Source organism: Rosa rugosa, chromosome 2, assembly GCF_958449725.1.
Source record: "Rosa rugosa chromosome 2, drRosRugo1.1, whole genome shotgun sequence".
Taxonomy (NCBI): Eukaryota; Viridiplantae; Streptophyta; class Magnoliopsida; order Rosales; family Rosaceae; genus Rosa; species Rosa rugosa.
The window spans coordinates 66308597-66329737 of record NC_084821.1 but is presented as its reverse complement, the minus strand read 5'-3'; the positions used below and the strand labels follow the sequence as shown (position 1 = coordinate 66329737).

Below are 21141 nucleotides of genomic sequence, written 5' to 3'. Positions count from 1 at the left end.
TCAAAAACTTAATAAATTGGTTTTTGGGTCCACTAGTGACTAGTGTCCCCCACAAAATTTGGCAGATTTCAATAGTTAAGACCTTGGATCAGCAACCGTCTCTGTATCCTCAACTGTATTGTCCGTGACAGCACCTCAATGCCCTCAATAAGTAGGGCTTTCATAAATAACCCAGCAAGAATCAAAAGGAAGATAATCCATAGCAGGAAAGAGAGCTCGAAAATGGGACCACTTTGGTAGAATTAGGAAGCAAAATGATGGAGGCAGTGTACAAAATCCTCTGCTACTCTGCATGTGTTTGGTTTTGGTAGTGGACTAAAAAGTTAAAAAGCATACACTGAGCTTCTCCCCATCTCTCTCTCTCTCTCTCTCTCTTGGCTTTTCTTTGTCTGCACTCATTCCCTTACTCCACGGCTTCATTCTCGGAGCCAAGAATCATCAGCAACACCCATCTCTCTCCCTCATTCATACAGTGATAGCTTGAGAGGTATGCCTCTTATCTTCTTCTATCTTTTTCCTCCTCAGTGAGCTTTTGATTTCATTGATGGTGTTGATTGTACTTGAATTCTGAGCTTCATAAACTTTTTTCTTTGTTGGTGCTTCTGGTTTTTCTGGAATTGCATTCTGGTGTTAGTTCTTTGTTTTGAATTGGGATGGTGTTGAAATGATAGTGAGACCAATTTGGATTTCTTGTTTATCCCTCAGTTTGTTAGATTGTAATGGTGGGATTTTGTTGTGAAAAGTTTCAGTCTTTTGTTGAAAAGTTTTAATCTTCTGTTAACCTGGAGTAGTAATTCTTTGGTTTATGGCAATTTGTCATAGTTGGTGAAACTCAGCTAGCCTAGTAGATGAGATGAGAGTGAGACCAATTTTGATTCACAGTTTGTTAGATTGTATTGATGAGATTGTTATGAGAGTTTCAGCTTATTGTTGAAAAGTTTCAATCTTTCTAACCAGGACTAGTAATTCTTTGTTTATGGCAATTTGTAAGAGTTGGTAAAAGTCAGCTAACCCAGTAAATGCTTTTCTGCTAGTTATTTGGTAGTGGCAAATTCACTCTGTACTTGCTTGGTTTAAAGGAGGAAGATGGAAGAAAAGAAAGAAAATGAAAATTCTGTATTTCATTTTGGTTTTTTGTCTTCAATAGCCTCTTAAATAAGGAATTTTCGAAAGTGTTTTCCTTTCTGGTACTTGCTCAATACAGCAGCAAAGAACAATAAATGCTTATTTAAGAAATTCGGTGATCTTTCTGGTACTAATGGGTTTTCCTTTCTGGTACTAATTCCCATCAAAGTTTTGTAACGTTTACACAGCTAATTACGCATAAGCTAAACCAATAAAAAGCAGATTATATGGTAATTAGTAATTACGATCAGTTATAGAAGCTAATTACACTTGATATACTTGGATTTGTAAGCACATCAAAATTTTCAGAATTCATTCTAAACTTGGGTGTAAAGGTATTTAGTATTTACTGTGATGTTCCTACCCTGTTATCAGATATTGCATTTTGTCTCACAATTGGTGACCTTTGAATACATATAGAGAGGTCTGGAGAGTTGGCTTGAATTCGAGTTAGGACATGGAGGGGAGGAAACTGAATTTCAGTGCACCACTTCTGTCAGTAAGACGAATTTCTGCAACTCCAGTGTCCACGAATGCAGATACTGGGAAGGTAACTCCTAGGTTGGCTAATGGAAGACATACTCTTCCTCTTCCCAAATCAGATTTTTCTTTGGAGCAGGTAACAAAACCAGTTGCAGTTCCGTTTCATTGGGAGGACATCCCAGGAAGATCTAAGGAAGGTGAAGAACCGAAGATTCAGTCTCGAGAAGAGGCTTCTGTTACTCCTAGACTTCCCCCTGGAAAGATTGTAGAGGGTAAACAGAAACCTTTGGAAAAAGAGCGAGCTGATCAAAAGGCTATCACACCCTACTTGAAATCATATTCTTCGAATGAAAATGCCATGGAAGCCAAGTGCTCAAAAGAGAGAGTGATTGAGAGAAGAGCTTCAAAATTTGTGGATGAGGATGATGTTTATTCTGATGCACAAGAGCCACTGTCCCCGCCTACAGAGTCTTTCTCCATGAACTGTAGTGCAACTGGCACAAACCAATCTCATTCTGCAAATGTGCAGCCATCTATTGATCCACATACTCGAGACTTCATGATGAAGCGATTCTTACCTGCAGCCAAGGCAATGGCTTTGGAGACGCCTCATGTTGCTATAAAGAAGCAGCAATATTCAGCACCACTTGAACAATCAAGACAAGTCACAAGGGTAATTCGCCAGGATACGAGTCCCTTACCTAATCAACAACGGTCTCACATGGAACTAGTGCTGTATAGCCAGTACAAAGAGGAAGAAGAAAGTGAAGGAGAAGATGATGAGTATGATCAGCCTGGTTATATTTCACCAAAGGGTTGTGGGTTGTTTCCTCGGTTAGGCTTAAGAAATTCTTTGTGCCCTTTACCTGTTCCGGCAATGAAAGCTAGGGCCCGGGCTCTCATGTCTTGCTCCTCTAGTGTTGCAATACCAGGAAAAACTACTCGTAGTCGATCTCACAGTCAACCACTCAAGCAGGTTATCAAGACTACCAATAGACAGTCACATAGCCAACCACTCAATGAGGTTATTAAGCCTGCTAAGATCCAGTCTCATAACCAACCACTCAACAAGGTTATTAAGCCTGCTAATAGTCAGTCTCATTGCCAACCACTCAATAAGGTTATTAAGACACTTCCTTTCCAGTTTTATGTTATTCCTTTTCTGTGACTAGAAGAAATCAAATTCATTGCTGACAGTATTTTTTTTTATCAGCGTGATCAGGGTGCTGCTTATAATCTCAAAGGAGACCGTGGATTTTATTCAGGTGAATTGCCGAGATTGATGAATAATCAGGCTGCTCAATCCATTCAGTTTAGGCACTCTGGTGAGCAACCAAAAGGCAGGTCATCTCCATTCAGGCAATCAAGAAGTCCTTGCATATCCCCGTATCGAAATGAACGGCCTAAATCTCCCTTTACTGGTGCGGGGTTTCTTGGCGTTCCCAAAGAAGAAAATGTCAAAGCCAATAGTAGTAAGTTCAATATGAACGACAAAGTTGGTCACAAGTCTCAGGAGGTACTAAGCCATCAAAGAAATAAACAAGGGCCATATACTGTGATCCCTATGATTGAGAAGACACTATATGTAGATACTGTAAATACTACCAGAACATCGTGTCTAAATTCAAGCTCTTTGTATACCAAAGAACGAGTCGACTCTGCTGTTGAGGACTTAAGGACCCTATTAAAGAGAAGTGGGATGGAAGAAACGTCTGCCGGAGAGTCTTTGTTTCAAGATATCAAATGCCTGACTAATTTTGAGAGCAATGGCATCTCGGAACCTGCAGCATTGGAGTCTGTTGAAGATAGTTTATCTTCATTCTCCGACATATCCCATATCAAAGGCCAAGTAGTTGCAGTGGGACTTGATATGAGAAGTGATGACATTATGAAAGAGGATCCACGAAATGCCAACACCATCGTGGTACAGTCTTCTCTTCCCCCACCTTTACCAAAATCACCTTCCCAGTCTTGGCTCTCATCGACCCTCTCTTCAATTCCTTCTCGGAATTCAGTCTCCTCTGGTACCAAAAGGCATACTAAAAGGTCTGATTCCAAGACTTCTTCCACTGGCACCAAGTGGGAAACCATTGTAAAGACTTCCAATTTGCACCATGATCATGTGCGCTATTCCGAGGTAACCTTAACATCCTTCTTTGCCACTTTATTTCGCCTACCTTAGAAGTCATTTGTGACAAAAAGGAGCTCTAACTTTTCCTCCCCTTGACAGGAATTAATTACTCATGCTTGTCAGCAATCTAAGAGTTAAAATTTTCCAGTTCTTCAAAGTCTCTTCCACTTTCTGGATAATAGGGCCATTTTGGGGAGATTCTCGTTCCTCAATTGTTTTTGCTCATGGTATCTTTGAAGAGCAATATAATTTGGTGTTCTCAGTTTTTGCTTACAATTTGATACAGCATATAGGTAAGAAACAGATGGGCCAAATTTTTGTGTAATTGGCATGTCTCTCAATAGTCAATTCTAATTTGTTTGGCTTCCTCTGACGTTAATGAGAAGGAATCACTTGTGTTTTTCTTATTGATATGACATTGTGTGGTTTTGAAACATTTGGTAAGGTTCGGATAAATCGCACCAAAGATCCATCATATAAATCTTTGTGCATTTTGCAGTTTCAGATAAGCAACATCAGGGAAAGATTGCTACAATGCAGTCATAGCTCTTAGTTTCTTTGTTTCCACTTTGAATTTGTTCTCCATAGTACATACAGAAGAAACCTTCAGAAGGATAACTATAATTTGGGATAACTTGTCCAAGAAGTCTGACATTCCATTAGCTGCTTGCAAAATAAAGGCTTTAAAATCACCAAAATCTGCTTGGTGACTCTGCTTTCGTAATCAGGACTTGAGTTTTCCATTTGGATGTGCATACTAGGATTTTCTTAAATCAATGCTAGCCTGAATATTATCAATCCAAAGACAGCTCCCACTTAGGTTTCTAAGATTAGTAAGACATTTTCACATGATATCAAACCTGGGCAAAACCCAAGACTCATAAGACGTACATTTGGAATACATTCCAAGTTGCCAACTGCACCTTATAAAGTCTTCTCTGTTACTTACCACCACCAAACAAACTCAAAATATTAGAAGTAAACTTTTCATGAAAAATCTTAAAACCATGTGTTATTTATTATAAGAAATTTTGATATAAAATGGGTCAAATGGGTTTGTAGGACTCACAGTACTAAAGCATGGCAACATTGTTGAATCATTTTCTCGGCCTTTTGGCTATGATTACACAAAAGTTTGTATCGTTCTCATAGATGATGGATAAATGGGTCAATGATCTATACCATGCCAAAACCTATATTATGTTACAAGTAGAGTTAACAAGATATCTCACTCATACCTCCGAGTCTCCAAGTATGCTTGTTACAAGTAGAGTTAACAAGCATACTCAGAGGTTTTGGTTGCCAACTGCAGTCCAACAATTGAAGTTAAACGCAGATGGGGCCTTCCTACCTTACATGGATATTGGAAAAGTGGGGGGAGTACTACGAGATGAAGACGGTCGTTTTGTTGCTGGATTTGATAAACGCATTCCATTTGCTACATAAGCTAATCAAGTGGAGCTAATGGCCTTAAGGGAGGGAGTAGAGCTGCTGCACGCTTTGCCTGTTGATAACATTGTTGTGGAAAGTGGTTGTCTTAATGCGGTACAGGCCATAAACTCCGGTTCATCAAATCTATCCCTCTTGGGTAATGTTATAGATGATATTAAGTTGGTCCATCCAAGCAACGTGGAGCATGCCTCATTTTTTTAAAAATCCATTATACAAAAATTAAAAAGTAGAAATGACTTGAGAAAGAGAAAATGTCCAAAAACATTTTGTGTATGAAAAGAGTAATAATTGGATACTATTCAGAATGTCTCATCTTAATGTGTTGGGCCTCTTGCAAAGTTTCTATTTAATAGTTGGTGAGTATGTACGAGAGTCTCATTTTTAGTTTTTGGTTGAATTTAAGAATTAAATAATGAATTTTAGACTTTTCTAAAAAAAAAAAAAAAAAAGCTAATAAATCTTAGACCTCGAGAGATTTTTCTTTCTTTTGAAATGAGAAACAAAGGTTTTCAATGTCTTTAGTGGATCGAGCTCCTCTAAAGTTAGAGGATTGTGAATTTACGTGAAGTTTATTAAATCTTGATGCTCTAAATGATCTAATGGTCTCAAAATTCACCACATCATACTCAATTAAATTTAAAGATTTTATAGTTTAACTTCTTGTTAACTCTGTTAGAGAAAAAAAAAACTAACAATTTTCTTCTTCATGAATATGATCAGTTCTTTTCTTGGTGAATATGATCGATCTGGATCTATCCCTTTTTAAGTTTTTTTTTTCCTGTCCTCTTCTTCTTCCCCCCCCCCCTCAATTTCTCTCAAGAAAAGGGCTTTTCAGATAATAATCTAAATTGATCTTCTTTCAATTAATACTTCCTTTAATCTTTCTCTCTGCGCTTCAATGGACAAATTCCCAATTCATTCTCTGTAGATCCATTTTGTTCTATATATAGTTCAAAGTTTAAACTTAATAGGAAACAAAAGGGACTCATTCGAATATAGAAAAGAAGGTTAACCATATTGAATAAAACCATGCTTCACCTAATTAAGAAGAAAGAAAACATTAAATGTGGCCAAGTATTGACTTGACTTAAGGCTCTCCCTAAACTGCTCCCTTTTTCTCGGAGCATCCAGGCCAAAACCTTAGGTTTAGTGCAGAAGCACGGCGGTGGCTTCGAGGATCCTCCGGCTGTGAGAAGGACGCTTTGGCGTCAAGTATTCAGAGTCAGTGAGCGAAGCAGCGGCGATAGATCTTGAGCTCAGTTTTGGGCTTTATGCACAATCGGTTTGTGGGTGAGGAATCGCAGAAGACCTTGCGGAGGAAAGGCGGTTCTGATCGGCCTGTGGCGGCAGTGCTGCGATTGGAGGCGCTGCGTCGGTCTTCCGGAGGAGGCGAGTGGATCTTTCTTGACTCGGACTAGGTCATGTTTGTAGCGGCGGAATACCAGCACGTTGGTGCGTAGTATGGATGCCATGGCTGTTCGGGTAGGGCGGCCACCGGACTGACTCAGCGGCGGCTCCGGCGAACTCGCTAGGGTTCCATTTTGCTGGTCTGGGTGTTGGGGCGAGGGTATTGGGCAGTGGGTTGGGCTTTGTGTTTCAGCCCACTTTTCCCTCCTCTCTTCGGCTTGGGCTGGACCTTTAGTTGTGCTTAGTGTGGGCCGGCTTGGTACCTAGTATTTGGACTCTAGTCTTTTGCTATTTAAGTTTAGCTTCTCTAGTTGTACACCAATTGAGGTCTCTAGGCAATTAGAGTTGCTCTAGCAAGGATTTAGGTAGTGTGGATTTGTGTTCATTTGGCTAGGCACTAAAATAATTGTGCGTATTTGTTTACAATGAGGGTTACCTGTCATTTGTTTAGCGGCTTGTGTCATATAGAACTGTTGGTATGAGCCAACTTTTGATGTACGTGCCTTCTGGCCATGGATAAGTAATTAAATTATCTATTTCTCAAAAAGAAGAAAGAAAACATTATTCCTATTCTACAGTACTTAGGCCTGTTTTCAAAGATGAAAATTTGACAAAACATATGTCGTTGTTTATGTAGAGCAAATTGAGTTTATCCAAAGAGAAAATCAAATTGAACTTACCTAATAGTTATATAGAGCAAAACTTCTTTGGATGTTCAAGTATGAAATTCAATGTCATTTCATGAGAGAAATTGAGGAAGAAAAGAAGAGAACAAAGTGAGAGAGCTTAGAAGGCATAGAACCCAGATCATGTTCATGAATAAGAAAATTGTTAATATTTTTTTTCCTAACTGAGGTAACAACATTTTAAGCTACAAAATCTTTAAATTTAATTAGTTGAACATGATTGTTGGATCATAATTCATATATATATTTGTACCCTAAAACATGAAAATTACTTGTTCTAAAATTCCAATTTAGTGTTGACTAATCGAATTCCATGTTTTGTAGAAAATCTTGGCAAGAGGAGAAAAAATGAAATTCCCGCGAATTTTACATGCACCACTACTATTGGCGGCATAAGTAATTCGTAAAGCAATCCCAGAAAAATAGGAGTTTAAATGGGGCAATGAAGTCATGGAACATGAAGTACTAATGCAAAGGACTAAGTTTGATCACTTCTTTGGCCGGAAATTACAAGGGAAGTCCATGGAAATAGTTATGCAAAACAGTTGCTGCAAAGCAGGACACCACAGTTTCAGAATCAGCTTTTTGGGAACAGTTTTGGAGAGAATTTCTTGCATACTTCCAACTGCACCTTCACAGAAAGGGCCAGTATTATTTAAATATATGATGTTGTACTTCAACATGAGTTAAAAACCTAGTCAGAATCATCAACGGGGTAGCAGGAAATCAAGTGCAAATTAGGGTTCGCGATAAGGCAGAAACTGTCAGCTTTTCACAAAGCTTTTTGGAAGATCTTTTCCAGCGACTTACTTGGAGTTTTTCTAGAATTTTATGGATCATTCTTGAAGATATGATGTCATAAATCATGTATAAGTCAAGAACCATCCAGAATCACGGCAATATCAAGTCAATCCTTGTCCAAGAAGTAAGCTTCAGAGAAAGAAAACGTATCCTAGTCAAAATAGGGCAGTTTGGCCTAGAACCTTCTTTGGGCGGATTTCTTGTACATTTTTTGGAAGGTCTATGATGCTGCAATTATCAAGGAGAGTCCTAGAAAAATCCTACAAGATTATGGCAAGATTAATCCATCATATTATCCTTTAGATAATAGGCATCCCTATGCACATTCTCTCCTTTGGTGACCCAAAATCACCCCAACACTCTTCATTTTCATGTTTTCCATGCACAATAAAGATAGCTAATTGTTCATCTCTTCTCCTAAGTCATCATTTTTTTGGGATCTATTACTATTCCAACACTCTTCCTTTTTGCTCCATTCATGAAGCTAGCTGCTCCTTTTGCCTTTCTTCATCATTTTACACATCTCTCTCTTCCCTATATAAGCATCCCTTCATTACACTCTTCAAAAAGAGTTCACACCATCCCATTACATCTTCTTTCTCTCTATCTCCACCACAAAACCTCCATCTCCACCTCCCAAAATCCAAACTCATACTATCCATATTACTCTATCTCCTCCATCGATCACCACCACCATTTCTTATCCTCTACCTCCATTAACACCACCACTACTACATTATTTTTTCACTCTCTTCTTTTCTATCATCATTTTCTCCATCTACTCCACCTATTCACACAATACATAATACAAGCTTCACTATTTTTATCATCAAATCTTCAAGAGCAAGAAGGAGAGGGAATCCCCACCACCACCAAGACGTGAGCTTGGGGACCATTTGATACACCACTAGCAAACTCTATCCCTTTTACTCTATATTATATTTTGGTGTCTAATTTGATTATGAAGTTAGTATATGTAATTATGAGTGAATAGTACTTTGTTGGGGCTGGGGTTGAAAGCCCTAGCCAATCTTGTATGAATTGATGTTATAATATGATGTAATGCAATTTTGTTTAATATGCCTACATGCTAGTTCAAGAGTTGAATGCATATGCTTAGACTTTACCACTTTGAGTATGTGTGTTTGCTATGTCATGATATAATGTTTAGATATTGGTAGCCTTTGAATGTTAAAGCATGAAAACACAGTAGGTGTGCATGTAGGGGTTGTAAATTACAATCACTTAGAGATACGCTTGGTTGGTTTGCATGATTTCTTCATCTCCAAACTTTATGCACTTAGGGTAATGCACGAGATACCTAACCGGATTGCAAAATGCATGACTTAAGTAGGTAAGTACTACACCCGAGAGGGGTTGTTTGATATTATAAAAGGAGCATGTCCCTTGTTATACCCGAGAGGGATGCAAGGAGAGAAATTGGTTAATTAATTTGGCATCATTCATATTGAATTGCATCAATACTTGCATGGGAGGTTAATGGTAGACAATCTAAATCCTAACTTTCATTCATTTGATCACTAGTTTAGTTTAGAGTAATTTGTTTTACATTTGAGCATCTAGTTATTTTCAATTCAAAAACCAAAATCAAATCACTACTCCATCTTGCACATACTCACCATGAGCCTAAATTTCCTTGTGATTCTAAGTTCGTGATTGTACATTTGCATATTCTAGCTCTCCTTAAGTTCACACCCTAGCTAGTGAAAGGAATCCAATCCTCGTGGGTTCGACAACCTTTCTTAAATCCCTATACTATTACTTGTAGCTTATATTTGAGGGTGGCTATTTGGCTAACAATGATGTGGCGAACTTTGAGACCATTAGATCATTTAGAGCATCAAAATTTAATGAACTTCACGTAAATTCACAACTTTCTAACTTTAGAGGAGCCGGATCCGTCTTTAGTATAGGAACAAAATGAAGGAAAATTATTCAAAAAAAAATGAAGGAAAATTAACAGTTGAGGCCTAAGTTTGAACAAAATGGAAAGTGAGTGGGACTGTCCGTTAAAATTTCGCCTTAGGCCTCACTTTCCATTGGGACGGTCCTATTCACACTCCATAATTAATCCTGGATGCACTCAATTACAATTATAACCATGTTTGCAATAAAAGTTACTTTTTGTCAAAAACAAAAATATCTCACTCGCCAAAAAGAAGAAAAAAAAATCTCACTCATACATAATAGTTATATTTTCATCATATAGTTGAGAAATTCAGGCTCAAAATGTGGCCTGGCTACAAAGGTTGTTTACATTACTGTGATTTTGTTTGGATCATTTCAGCTATTTACCATGTTGAGGATATATAGTTGACGATATGGGGTGGACTAATAATAGTTAAAGAGAAAGGGAAAGCTTGGTGCTAATAGTTTCTTGTTTGCTATTCATGTCCTCGAATTGATGATCTTTGTGACGTTGTGAAGTCTCTATAACTCCTTGCACAGTTTCATAATGTTCTTCTGCGTGACTAATCGTCTGATGATGCTGAGTCTCGTCATTGATCTCATTCCAAACTCTTTGGCTCTGCAGACCCAACTCCAAATCAGGCATCCATTCCTTGTACTTCAAAATTTTTTCCTTGTTCCACTGAGAAACATTTATCAGATCATTAATTCAAGAACAGCCAATGATATGTATATATATAAAAATACTTTTTACATGATAGAAAATACATACCTCAAACCTAAATGGCGGTTCGAATTCTTGCTTGTAGCTACTTGAATTGCTATGACCTTCAAGGTTCCAACAACGTAGATCATGATCTGTTGGTCTGTTGCTAATCATATGATGCATTATATCAGATTGGGATGAGCCGTTATGACTATTTGACCAATTGATATTGTTGGAAGCAAATCTTCTGGCCCTCCAGCTTTTGCTAATGCTTTGAAATGGAGGCCACCTCTTTTCCTCATGTAATCGGCTAGGGTTTATGGGAGTAGTGCTTGTATGATGCAAAGCTTTGTTCAAATTGTTGCATTGTACGACTTCTTTCTTTGTCAGAGAACTTGACCTGTCATATACAACAGCATTAGAGGCAACTAGGCAAGCATGTGCATACAAATAGATCAGCTAGAATTAGGAAACTGGATTAATGCATAAACCTCGAAACGAAGATAGGTATGTGATCCGTTGATTCTCTTCCATCCGTGTCACTACAAGAAAAAACATATTTAACAACATGCAATTCACGTTGTCAATAACTTTTGACAACGTTTGCCGCATGTTGTAGATGCCGGAGTCATTAAAAGTCCCCGAGTCCTTAACATCGAGCTTTGAACGTTGTCGAAAAGAGGTGAAGCATGTTGTTGTAATTATTCAACAATGAGCTATGCACGTTGTCATAAATTTTCGACAACGTTTCAAGTGCATGTTGTAAGTTTTAACCATGAGCTCTGCACGTTGTCAAAAATTTTCGACAATGTTTCAAGCGCATGTTGTAAGTTTTAACAACATTCTCAGCATGTTGTCTTTAGTTTTCGACAGCATACATGGTACGTTGTCATATTAATGGATACGTTGTTATAAAATTTCAGTACATACTATTGCACCCAATTTGCTGGGTTATGCTTTCCTGTACCTCTGTGACTCACCATTACTTAAACTCATTCACATGCCAATATTAGTACACACTAACCATGTATGAAAAATATACATTTCATTAGGAGTGCCACATTCTCTTATACATATGTTCTTTACAAAACAAGCATGACAAAGTACTGGATTCTTTGTTCATCAGCATTGACAAAACATGCATGGTACTCCCTCACCTACATAAATTCTCTAGTAAAGCAAAATGTACCTGCTACTTCAACTACTAAGGGAGCATTTTAATGGAGCTTTTGGGCCATGCAAGAGTGCTTCCTACAGCTTCACCAAGTTGTTTGGCATCCATGGTTGCTCTATACACTTCCATAGTCTGATACTCATCAAACACCACATCAACCCAAACCTTCCAACAATCTCATTTGTTGAAGAGATCTTCCCTTCAGCCACCACTTCATCTTCTTCATAATTGTTCCAATTCAAAAGTGCACATCTTCTATTTTCAAGATCATTGCTTGGAGCATTGATTGGTCGACTTGATTGTTGTGACTACAAATATAAGAAATTAAGAGAGAGAAATATTGGTTTAAACATCTAACTAGAAGTTGTTTCACCTAAAATTCACAAGTCTTACAAATTATAGCAGACATTACATACCTGAGAAGTAGCATTTATCATTTTCTTCAACCTGAGTGGCCTTTAAAAGAGCTTCAAGCTTTGCTTCAACCTGAGCAAGCCTCTGTCACCATCAACACTTTGCTCATGTATTCTTACCTACTTTTGCACTAGGAAACAAGAACCACATGCAGGCAGCACGACATCTTTTATTGTTAGAACCATTTTGGATGTGTATATTATACTGTGTGCTTAAAACAAATGTTTATTCCTCTGGAGATACCAAACTAAAACAACACAAAAGCGACTTAGAAAGGCATACCATTCATTCGCCAAAGTTTCACTTGTCGATCATCAGCTCCAGACACAATCAGAGGGAGTGTAGGATGGAATGAGGCCCAATTAACACCCCGATCATGGCCTTCCAAGACATACTTAACAACAGCATCAACTCCACCAAAGAAATCTGCATTCATTTGACTCAGTCATAGGATGTCATCTGCAGGCGCAACCGTTTTCTTCCTGAGTGCACCAATATCCCAAACACGAACAGTTTGATCCAATGATGCTGAGACAACAAGATCCTCCTTGGGATGGAACAAGGCACACATGACGTAATGGTTGTGTCCAGTGAGCACAGAAATACAAGTCCGGGACTGCCAATTCCATATTCTGATAGTCTGGTCATCACTGGCACTCACAATCCAAGGGTACTCATGATGGAATTGAACAGTACGGATGTAATCAAGGTGTCCAAGAAGAGTAAACAGGCACCTATGCAACTTATAATTCCACACCTTGATCTTGTAATCATCCCCTGCCATTTGAACATAAACAATAAATAAAGGTCCTTCAAGGCTCTCTCCAGAATCAGAAGGCCATCACAATATAAAACAATTTTACAAACAAGTAATGCTCATTAATGTGAAAATCAAGAACAACGCATGTATGAGTTAGGTTGTGCACAACACTTCTAACAGTTTTCGAGTATAGAAACGCTTAATGAAAGTAATAGGTTATAGTTTTTATTTGCCTGGCATCAAAAGAAAAATTCTAAATTGGAGCTTTCCCTTTTGTTTTATCTTTTATTGCCTGAATACATGTGAATAAAAACCAATTAATAACTGAAATCCATTAACTATAACAAGAGGAAAATTCAAGTAGAAATAGCTATCCTTGAGTGAACAATATGTTTGGTTGGTTTCGTACATACTGTGAGAGGAAGAGAATGACAAATATGAGATAGACAATGGAAGAGGTTTTGTCATTATCCTAGAATGACAAATATGAGATAGACAAGTGAAGCAACAAATAAGAAAACTATAAAGCAACCATATGACATCTTTAGCCATATAAAGAAGAAACTTAAAATGTATAGGAGTGTATTATTCACCGCAATGCATGGAGCAAATGCATAAGGAATGCCCGTAGCTCGGACTTCAAGAGCAGTTGCAGCACCAATTCTTTTCACCAGTTCAGGATCCCTGTATACTGAAATTATTAAATATAAAGCACATTTGACTAACCACATTGTCCAAGCCCAACAAGATGATGCAGATTTTGGCTAAATAGTAGCATGATGATGCAGTATGTTCTGAAATTTTAGGCTAAGAAATTGAAAAATCTACTTGCCTGGTCGCTCCAAGCCCAACATTATGCGGCAAATTCTCACACTAAACTTAGCCTATTCCAATTTGCCTCATATATTTTCGAAACTAAACAATTTGCAGAACTATAAATGTCAAAATTCCATGCTATTCTACTCTACCTATTTTCTCAAAATGCAGAAAACTAGTCATAGATTGCAGCTAACTAAACTTTCTTAATCAATTGTAGATACAATAAGAGAAGCCCATTCAATTCCACATAGCCATATACTCAATTGCCCATTCAATTCCACATAGCCATATACTCAATTGCCCATTCAATTGAGTATATGGCTATGTGGAATTTCCGAAAATTTTCGAACCAAACACTGCCATGAACGAACAATAAGTCAAAAAAAGTACCTGTAATCAGAATCGGAGAAGCATTGCAGGAATCGAAGGGAGCTGATCTTCTTGGGAACCAAAGACAGAGAAGCCGAGCTGAGCTGAGAGACGCTGCGAGTGAGAGAGAGAGAGAGAGAGATCTGAGCTTTTGAGAGAATTTGAAATTGAAAACTGAGAATGAAGAGCGATTGGTACCTGGAGACGAGTTGATGGCGGGAGGGAAGGACTGCTTGAAGTCTGAAACGACTAGGTGGCTCCGACTCCGTCGAACATTATGAAGGTCACCGTCGACTGAGGCGAGAGCTTTTGGTGGCGGGAGACGAGCTTTTGGCTTCGACTAGGGCGTTTAGTGGCTTTGTAAAAGCTAGGTCAACCAAATTTCAAATTTCTCCTAAAATTTAGAAAAAAACGGACAGCTCCCCTCACCAATTTTTTTTTTTTTTTTTTCTCAAAGTTTTGACAGCGTTTGCAACATGTTGTCATTCTGAAATTTTCAACAACGTGCACACCTGCTTGTTGATAACTTAATTGACAACTTGCAGATAACAACACGCAAAGTAGGTTGTTGATAACCAAATTAACAACGTGCAAATGACGCGTGTGGTGTTAAATGGTTTACTACAACGCACATTATTTGCTCGTTGTCGAATACTGTAAGTAACAACGAACATTTAGAACATGTTGTTATTGTGATGTTGTGGTAGACTACTTTTCTTGTAGTGTGTAGTCGTAAGTTTTCTCATCAGATACTACTGTACATTCATAAAATAGAGTTGCATGATACTTAAAGAGAAAGCAAGTAAAGAGGCTTACTTCTTAGAATTGAAAATGAGAAAGTAAGTAAAAACAACTAAAATATGGCGTTTAAAGTTCATATAGAATCTGGAATTCAACTTTTTGATGGTATGTGTGTAATATTTTGTCCAATTTTTTTATTAATTTTGTGCTTATGTATAAAACTACGTCATTTTGAATAGAGAAAATTAGATATAAACCCAAAAATTCAACCTTCTATTAGAAAAAACCCAAATCACATTAATAAACCTTCTATATAGAGTGATTCATAAAAATAAAATAAATAACAAGAAAACCTTCCATATAAACTGTATGCCTATAACCAATATTTTTCCTTATTTTCATGTATATCTAATTTTCCCTTTTACATTCTCTCAAATAATATATGTCTAATGTACCTACTAAATATGTATATGTAGGTAGGGCTAAAATAATAGAAACATTCAAGCTTAATAGAGATCGACACACAATGATATATACCACAATCATAGGTGTAACATTTTTGTTTATACAATCATAAGTATAATATAATAGAAAACCTAACAAAGAGGTATGATACAAAAAATAATAATATTAAAATTGAGATGTTATACAAAACCTATTAACATTTAGGCTGTAATCGAATGTATAAACCAAAAACTAATTAAGCCTCATATATGTTAGATACATACCTGAAATCAAATTATCTAGAAAAAAAAAAGTATTCTAATGATTAGGTACCTTTTTAGTACATATACCTTACAAATAGAACAACTGTATAATATGTTATTAACCTATGTTTGCTTTCCATTCAAGTGTTTATAAGAAAAATATAACATACCTTTTATATAGAAAAAACAGACTACAAAATAGAGAAAATCAGATATAAACCTCAATCTAGGTATTGATTACTAGAGCTTCAATTAAGGGTCTAGTTTATCAAGTGTATTTGTTTAGAGCTAATTGTGGCATATTAAGAAATTTTTGACAAAAACATGTTTTATTTTCGATGTCACTTAATGAGAATTTATTTATGTAATCAACCTAATCAACAGATTTGGGTGTATATTAAAAAAAAATCATGAATGGATTTAATCAAATTTGGGTATAAAATGAAATGCCCCTTTTGAATATAAATAATGTGGGTCTATAAAAAAATAATTAGATATGTACTGAACTCCCTTTTTAACTCTTGAACTCCAAAATGATGTCGTTTTTGACATAAATACAAAATCAACAATAAAAAGAACAGTATAGGAGTATTTATGTAAACTCGAGGAATATGCGAGATCAAACTTTACCTTGACCATCCCTATCAAGCTTCTTACTTCGATACATCTGAAAAAGGATAATTCATGAATATTCGAAGACATTAGCAAGGAAAATGAAGGAAAAATTATCATTTTTATTATTTTGGACAAAAGGAAAAAATTATCATAAGAACCACCTGCAAGTGACTCTTTACGTGGGAAATGCTTAGTCCTCTCACATTCATTAGCTGAAGAACCAACTTGGGAGTTGCTCCTGTATATGTATAACCACCAATAAGTAGAGTAAGAGCAGAAAATCCATGCAATAAGGAAGTTACGTTATCTTTCAAATCTGCAAACTTACTCTCATGCCCTCCCAGTAATTCCAAAGCATGCAAAAATGAAAGATGGAGTTGGGGTGTCCACCGCAGACGAGGTAGTTTGGATCGTACATATGGCCTTACTTTAACCCTAGAGCTATTACTACTATTAGCTGCATTACTATTAATGTTTCCCTGGGCTAGGGCTCTTCTTTCATCATTTCTAACTGTACTAAGTTCATGATCAGCCAGGTTAACGTTGGCATTGCTAATATCATTGTCGCTGTTATCGCTAGCTTCTTCATTTAAATCAAAGCATGAGCATTTCTGGGAAGAACCCACCGATATGTTTTCTGCTTGGTCCTCACTAATATTTTTGTCAGTCTTTTCTTTCTGATCACCAATTAACTCCAGCTCATTCATCATGGCACCTGCTAGCAACTTACAATTCCCAAGATGTACGGATGAATTGTTTCTTCTTAATCAGCTGGTTACAGTTGCTGAAAATGGACAGGATTAAGTACGTTATCAGTAAATCTTATCACACAGATTACAACTCAATGCTTGTGAAATTAATGTGAATGATCTATATTCCCTACCCTACTATACCAATAATGCTTTAGCCATTGCAAACTTGGTAAGAAGAAGCCACCAGAATAAATTCAGATTTAAAAATCGAATCATTTAAGCAGCAAATACTGGACGCATGGAAATGATTAAAAAATCAAGAATGGAATTTACGATGGCAAAGAAACAAAAGTTTATTCCCCAACATATAATACAAAATTAAGAAATCGATTTCGGGTATCATCTGTCAATTTCAGGATGGAATCACTAACTTGAACTTCAACAAAACATGAAAGAAATCAAATTATTTATTTTTGTTATTATCATTACTACCATTAATCATGATTAATTCTCTTTATCATGTGAATCTGGATTCAAGGAGCTGGAGAGAGAGATCAGATAGCTAGGCTAATTAATCTGATACGATTAGAGTTTCAATAACACAGCTGGATCGAACCTCAAAGAAAATAAGAAATTAAAGCAATTAAGGGATAGTTTCTTCTACCCCCAGCTAGCTAATTAAATACAAACCAGTAGTGGTGAAAGTACCTGCGCGCCTCAATCCTTCTTGCAGTTGATCGAACAATTTGCTGGCCAACCCACTTCTTCCATGCGGTATAGAGATGAGAACAAAATCGATCAGTCAAGACGGAGATAAGGTATATATGTTTCTGAGAAGCTAGGTTTATTGTTGACAGTGGAAATTAATAAAGTCCTCCAAGTGCAGAGATACCCTATGACTTTGATGGTATAACCATGAAAAACCAAGGAATTTTGGTGCTCAAGTTCGAGCTTTAATTAAATTCCAGCATGCATACATAATAACATACTCACATTATTTTTGGTCTTTATGGGTAAAAGATCATATGCGACTGATTGCTCCCTTCGGATTGTTGGAAATCATGTGACCACACCTTAGCTTTAATTCTTCATCTTCTTCGTCTTCTCTCCTTTTCAGTTTTCACACTTGAGTTGTCCTTTTTAAAACCTGCTTTCTCCGTCTCTGTGTGTATAATGCTCGTGATTATTTTAATTGTATCGTACTTGACCTCTGCGGAGACTCATCCGCAATCTATTGGTTTATAATCGAACTCTTTTGTTTTGTTCAGTAAGTTTCTTTCATCTTGATTAGTGTGATGAATTAAAAAAAAGAGTGGGGCCTCTTCTTCTGTCTCCAGTCTCAATTTCCAATTCCTACCTAAAATCGGACTTTTTCCCATAACAACATGCACCTGCTTTTCTGTGTCCATCCCAAGTTTTTTTCAATTATAGCACAAATAATTACTTGGTGTCTCTGATGTAGCTAGGTTGATGTACGTCTACTTATATTTCAAAATTTGTATACATTATTTCTTACAAAGATATACCCAAAATGATGAAGTTCTTCACATATTCGTTTAAAATATATATGTATCGATATGAAGCAAAACAATTTTTTCTCTTCATATATTTTTGGTAAAAGATGCTTCACATAATTCACATTTTATATAAATTAGATGTACAAAGTACTAAAAAATAATTTCTTCATTTTGGTAAATTAAAGATGTTTCATAATGGAGACACTAAATTTTGTAGGGCCAATGCATGATTGCATGGTGAGTGTGAATACTTGAAAATGATTATTATTCTCGAGAAAAGAAAAATTCTTTGAAAATGATTAGTCAAATTTGGTGGGACTTCATGCATGGGGCGCCTAATTTACTATATATATAAGAAATGGGCATGGATCATTCGTTCATAATTTCATTCTCATATATTTAACATTTCCAACTGCGCGCGGGCAAATTATTGGTTTCAGACTCATCTCTCTCCAGATCGATCAATTAAACAAAACCTAGCTTTAAACAAAATGATGAATGATCTTAGAAATTGAACTATATATATAGGACACAACTTGGACACGTACTTTACGATACTATAAAAGAAAAGACAAGACAGTGTTAATCCAATATTGATCTATACATATAATCGCATTTCATGATCATCCTGTGAGTCTGATCGATATATATATATATATATATATGACACCTAGCTAGCTACCTATTTGACTAAGGGCACTTCCTTTAAAGAGAAAAATGTATACAAGAGGGGGAATGAACTAGCTAGAAGCATTATAACTACCAACTTTGTTGACTAACCAGATAGGCATTTCTTTTATGTCATCTAGCTAGTACATGTTAAAGTCAATTTTGTCACTATTTCATTACCCTAACATGCGAGGTCGACTAATATTTATAAATCAGGAGGATCAAAACTAATCACTTACATGCAGATGTATCAATTGTGTTCTTAAAATCTTTCCACCTCTTCATTGTCTAATATTGCCATGCATTTCCCCCTAGCTAGCTAGCTGCTTTACTTTTGTAGGCGTTTGGTATCCGTATCTTATGTGACAATAATAGAAGATCAAGGGTTTACTTGGCGTAACTATATTGGGGCCGGAGTGGGCCCTAAGTTGACATGAGAAAAAAAAACTAAAAGATCTAAAAGATATTTTACAATCATAGATATATTGGGGCCGAAGTGGGCCCCCAAATTGAATCCTTATTTTTTTTTAAGAAAGACGTCAAACTTTATTAGCTAACAGTAATTAGAACATACAATGTGAGGCAACAAACCCCCTGACCTCTATAGGAATAGAGCCAAACCAAGAAACATGAACTGGACTAAAAAGAGCTAGTCTAGCTAGCAAGCTTATCTGCAGCAGAATTGGACTCCCTATATACATGGGAGAATGAAGAGCCAGGTAGCTGGTTTAAATAGAACACAGAGTCATCAATTATCCGACCCCAAATAGATGTGTCCTCCTCTCTAGCCATTATAGCTTGGATGACCTGCAGACAATCCCCTTCAAAACTGATAGGAGCAAGCTAAAATTGCACAGCCAAAGCACAAGCTACTCTAGCAGCCAAGGCTTCAATTTCAACTGGTGAAGAAACAGACGCAACATGCATACATACCCCTCCAACGATGTCACCAATATAGTCTCTCACCACCACACCAATACCACCTGTTCTCGAGAGACCATTGAAAGCACCATCAACGTTTGCTTTCAACCAACCAGCTAATGGTAGCTTCCACGAAACCGGAACTCTCCCCGCCCTCGAAGATGAAGTGACCGAGCTAACAGCTTGTTGGAATAGTTGATAATTATAGAAAGCCTGGAATGCAACTTGTTGCATGCCCATAGCCTTTCCCTTCCACACCCTCCTCTTACGCTCTTTCCAGATCATCCATAAAGTGAAGAGAAGTAGAGCAAAATCACCCTTTGCTAGGATTTCAGAACATGCAAGTAGCCAATCCATGAGAGAAACAATATTAGAAGCTAGATGCAGAATGGGAGTAAAAACCTGGAAGGAGAGCAGGATCGACTGCACGAAAGGACAATCCCTTTGAGCATGTGTAATAGACTCATCATCATTATTGCAGAACATACAACCATCTTGTAGATAAACATGACGAGAAAATAGTTGAGAGACGGTTGGTAGAATTCCCGAACAAGCCTTCCAAATATGCACCTTAACTTTACCGGGAACCTTAGCAAACCAAATGTTCTTCCAAAAAGAAGTGGTGAGATCCGAAGTAGTAGCACCCAAAACGGAATCATGTACTAGCTCATAAGCTAATTTATAAGCAGTTTTGGTGGTGAACCTCCCCTTAACATCATAGTGCCAAACCAACCTATCTTGGACTTGTCTATTGCTAAGTGGAATGGAAAAGATGAGAACAGCATCATCTGGATCAAACTGAGGCGCCATAATAAGGTCACGATCCCATGTACCAGAGGGAAGAATGAGTTCATGAACCCATTCAGGAGCATCAGGACTACGGTAAAAAGGCTTAAAAGAACAAGGCCTAGGTAACCAGGGAGTGTCCCATATATGAATTGATCTACCGTTACCAACCTGCCACCGAACACCCCTTCGCAAAACCTTCAAGGCCTCAAAAATTCCTCTCCAACATGCTGAAGG

The 21141-nt window shown here is 37.2% G+C and overlaps 2 protein-coding genes and 1 long non-coding RNA gene across 8 annotated transcripts; 1 reads left to right on the top strand and 2 right to left on the bottom strand.

The window, feature by feature from the left end:
- Positions 1–105: 105 nt before the first annotated feature.
- LOC133729446 (uncharacterized) lies at positions 106–4150 on the top strand. 2 transcript variants are annotated; one of them, XM_062156976.1, is made up of 4 exons: positions 106–487; positions 1546–2728; positions 2822–3745; positions 3839–4150. In XM_062156976.1, exons 2-4 carry the CDS (start codon positions 1583–1585, stop codon positions 3875–3877), a joined length of 2109 nt encoding a protein of 702 aa, XP_062012960.1. In that variant the 5' UTR covers positions 106–487; positions 1546–1582; the 3' UTR covers positions 3878–4150. The 2 variants fall into 2 exon arrangements, with proteins under 2 accessions (XP_062012960.1, XP_062012961.1); XM_062156977.1 differs by having other exon boundaries at positions 1501–2728.
- Positions 4151–10264: 6114 nt separating this feature from the next.
- Positions 10265–18228, bottom strand: LOC133729452 (probable transcription factor KAN4). 4 transcript variants are annotated; one of them, XM_062156989.1, is made up of 9 exons: positions 18005–18227; positions 17720–17775; positions 16648–17103; positions 16481–16557; positions 16335–16371; positions 14985–15011; positions 11212–11260; positions 10787–11120; positions 10265–10696 (listed from the first exon to the last, which is right to left on the bottom strand). In XM_062156989.1, the coding sequence occupies exons 3-9, from the start codon at positions 17027–17029 to the stop codon at positions 10448–10450; spliced, it is 1155 nt and encodes a 384-aa protein (XP_062012973.1). In that variant the 5' UTR covers positions 17030–17103; positions 17720–17775; positions 18005–18227; the 3' UTR covers positions 10265–10447. The 4 variants fall into 4 exon arrangements, with proteins under 4 accessions (XP_062012973.1, XP_062012972.1, XP_062012974.1 ...); XM_062156988.1 differs by having other exon boundaries at positions 17720–17772; XM_062156990.1 differs by having other exon boundaries at positions 14985–15008; positions 17720–18228.
- On the bottom strand, positions 12074–14976 carry LOC133729457 (uncharacterized). 2 transcript variants are annotated; one of them, XR_009856376.1, is made up of 6 exons: positions 14455–14976; positions 14278–14370; positions 13662–13759; positions 12591–13085; positions 12311–12438; positions 12074–12202 (listed from the first exon to the last, which is right to left on the bottom strand). It is a non-coding gene; the product is annotated as an uncharacterized LOC133729457 (long non-coding RNA). The 2 variants fall into 2 exon arrangements; XR_009856375.1 differs by having other exon boundaries at positions 13662–13752.
- Positions 18229–21141: the final 2913 nt, after the last annotated feature.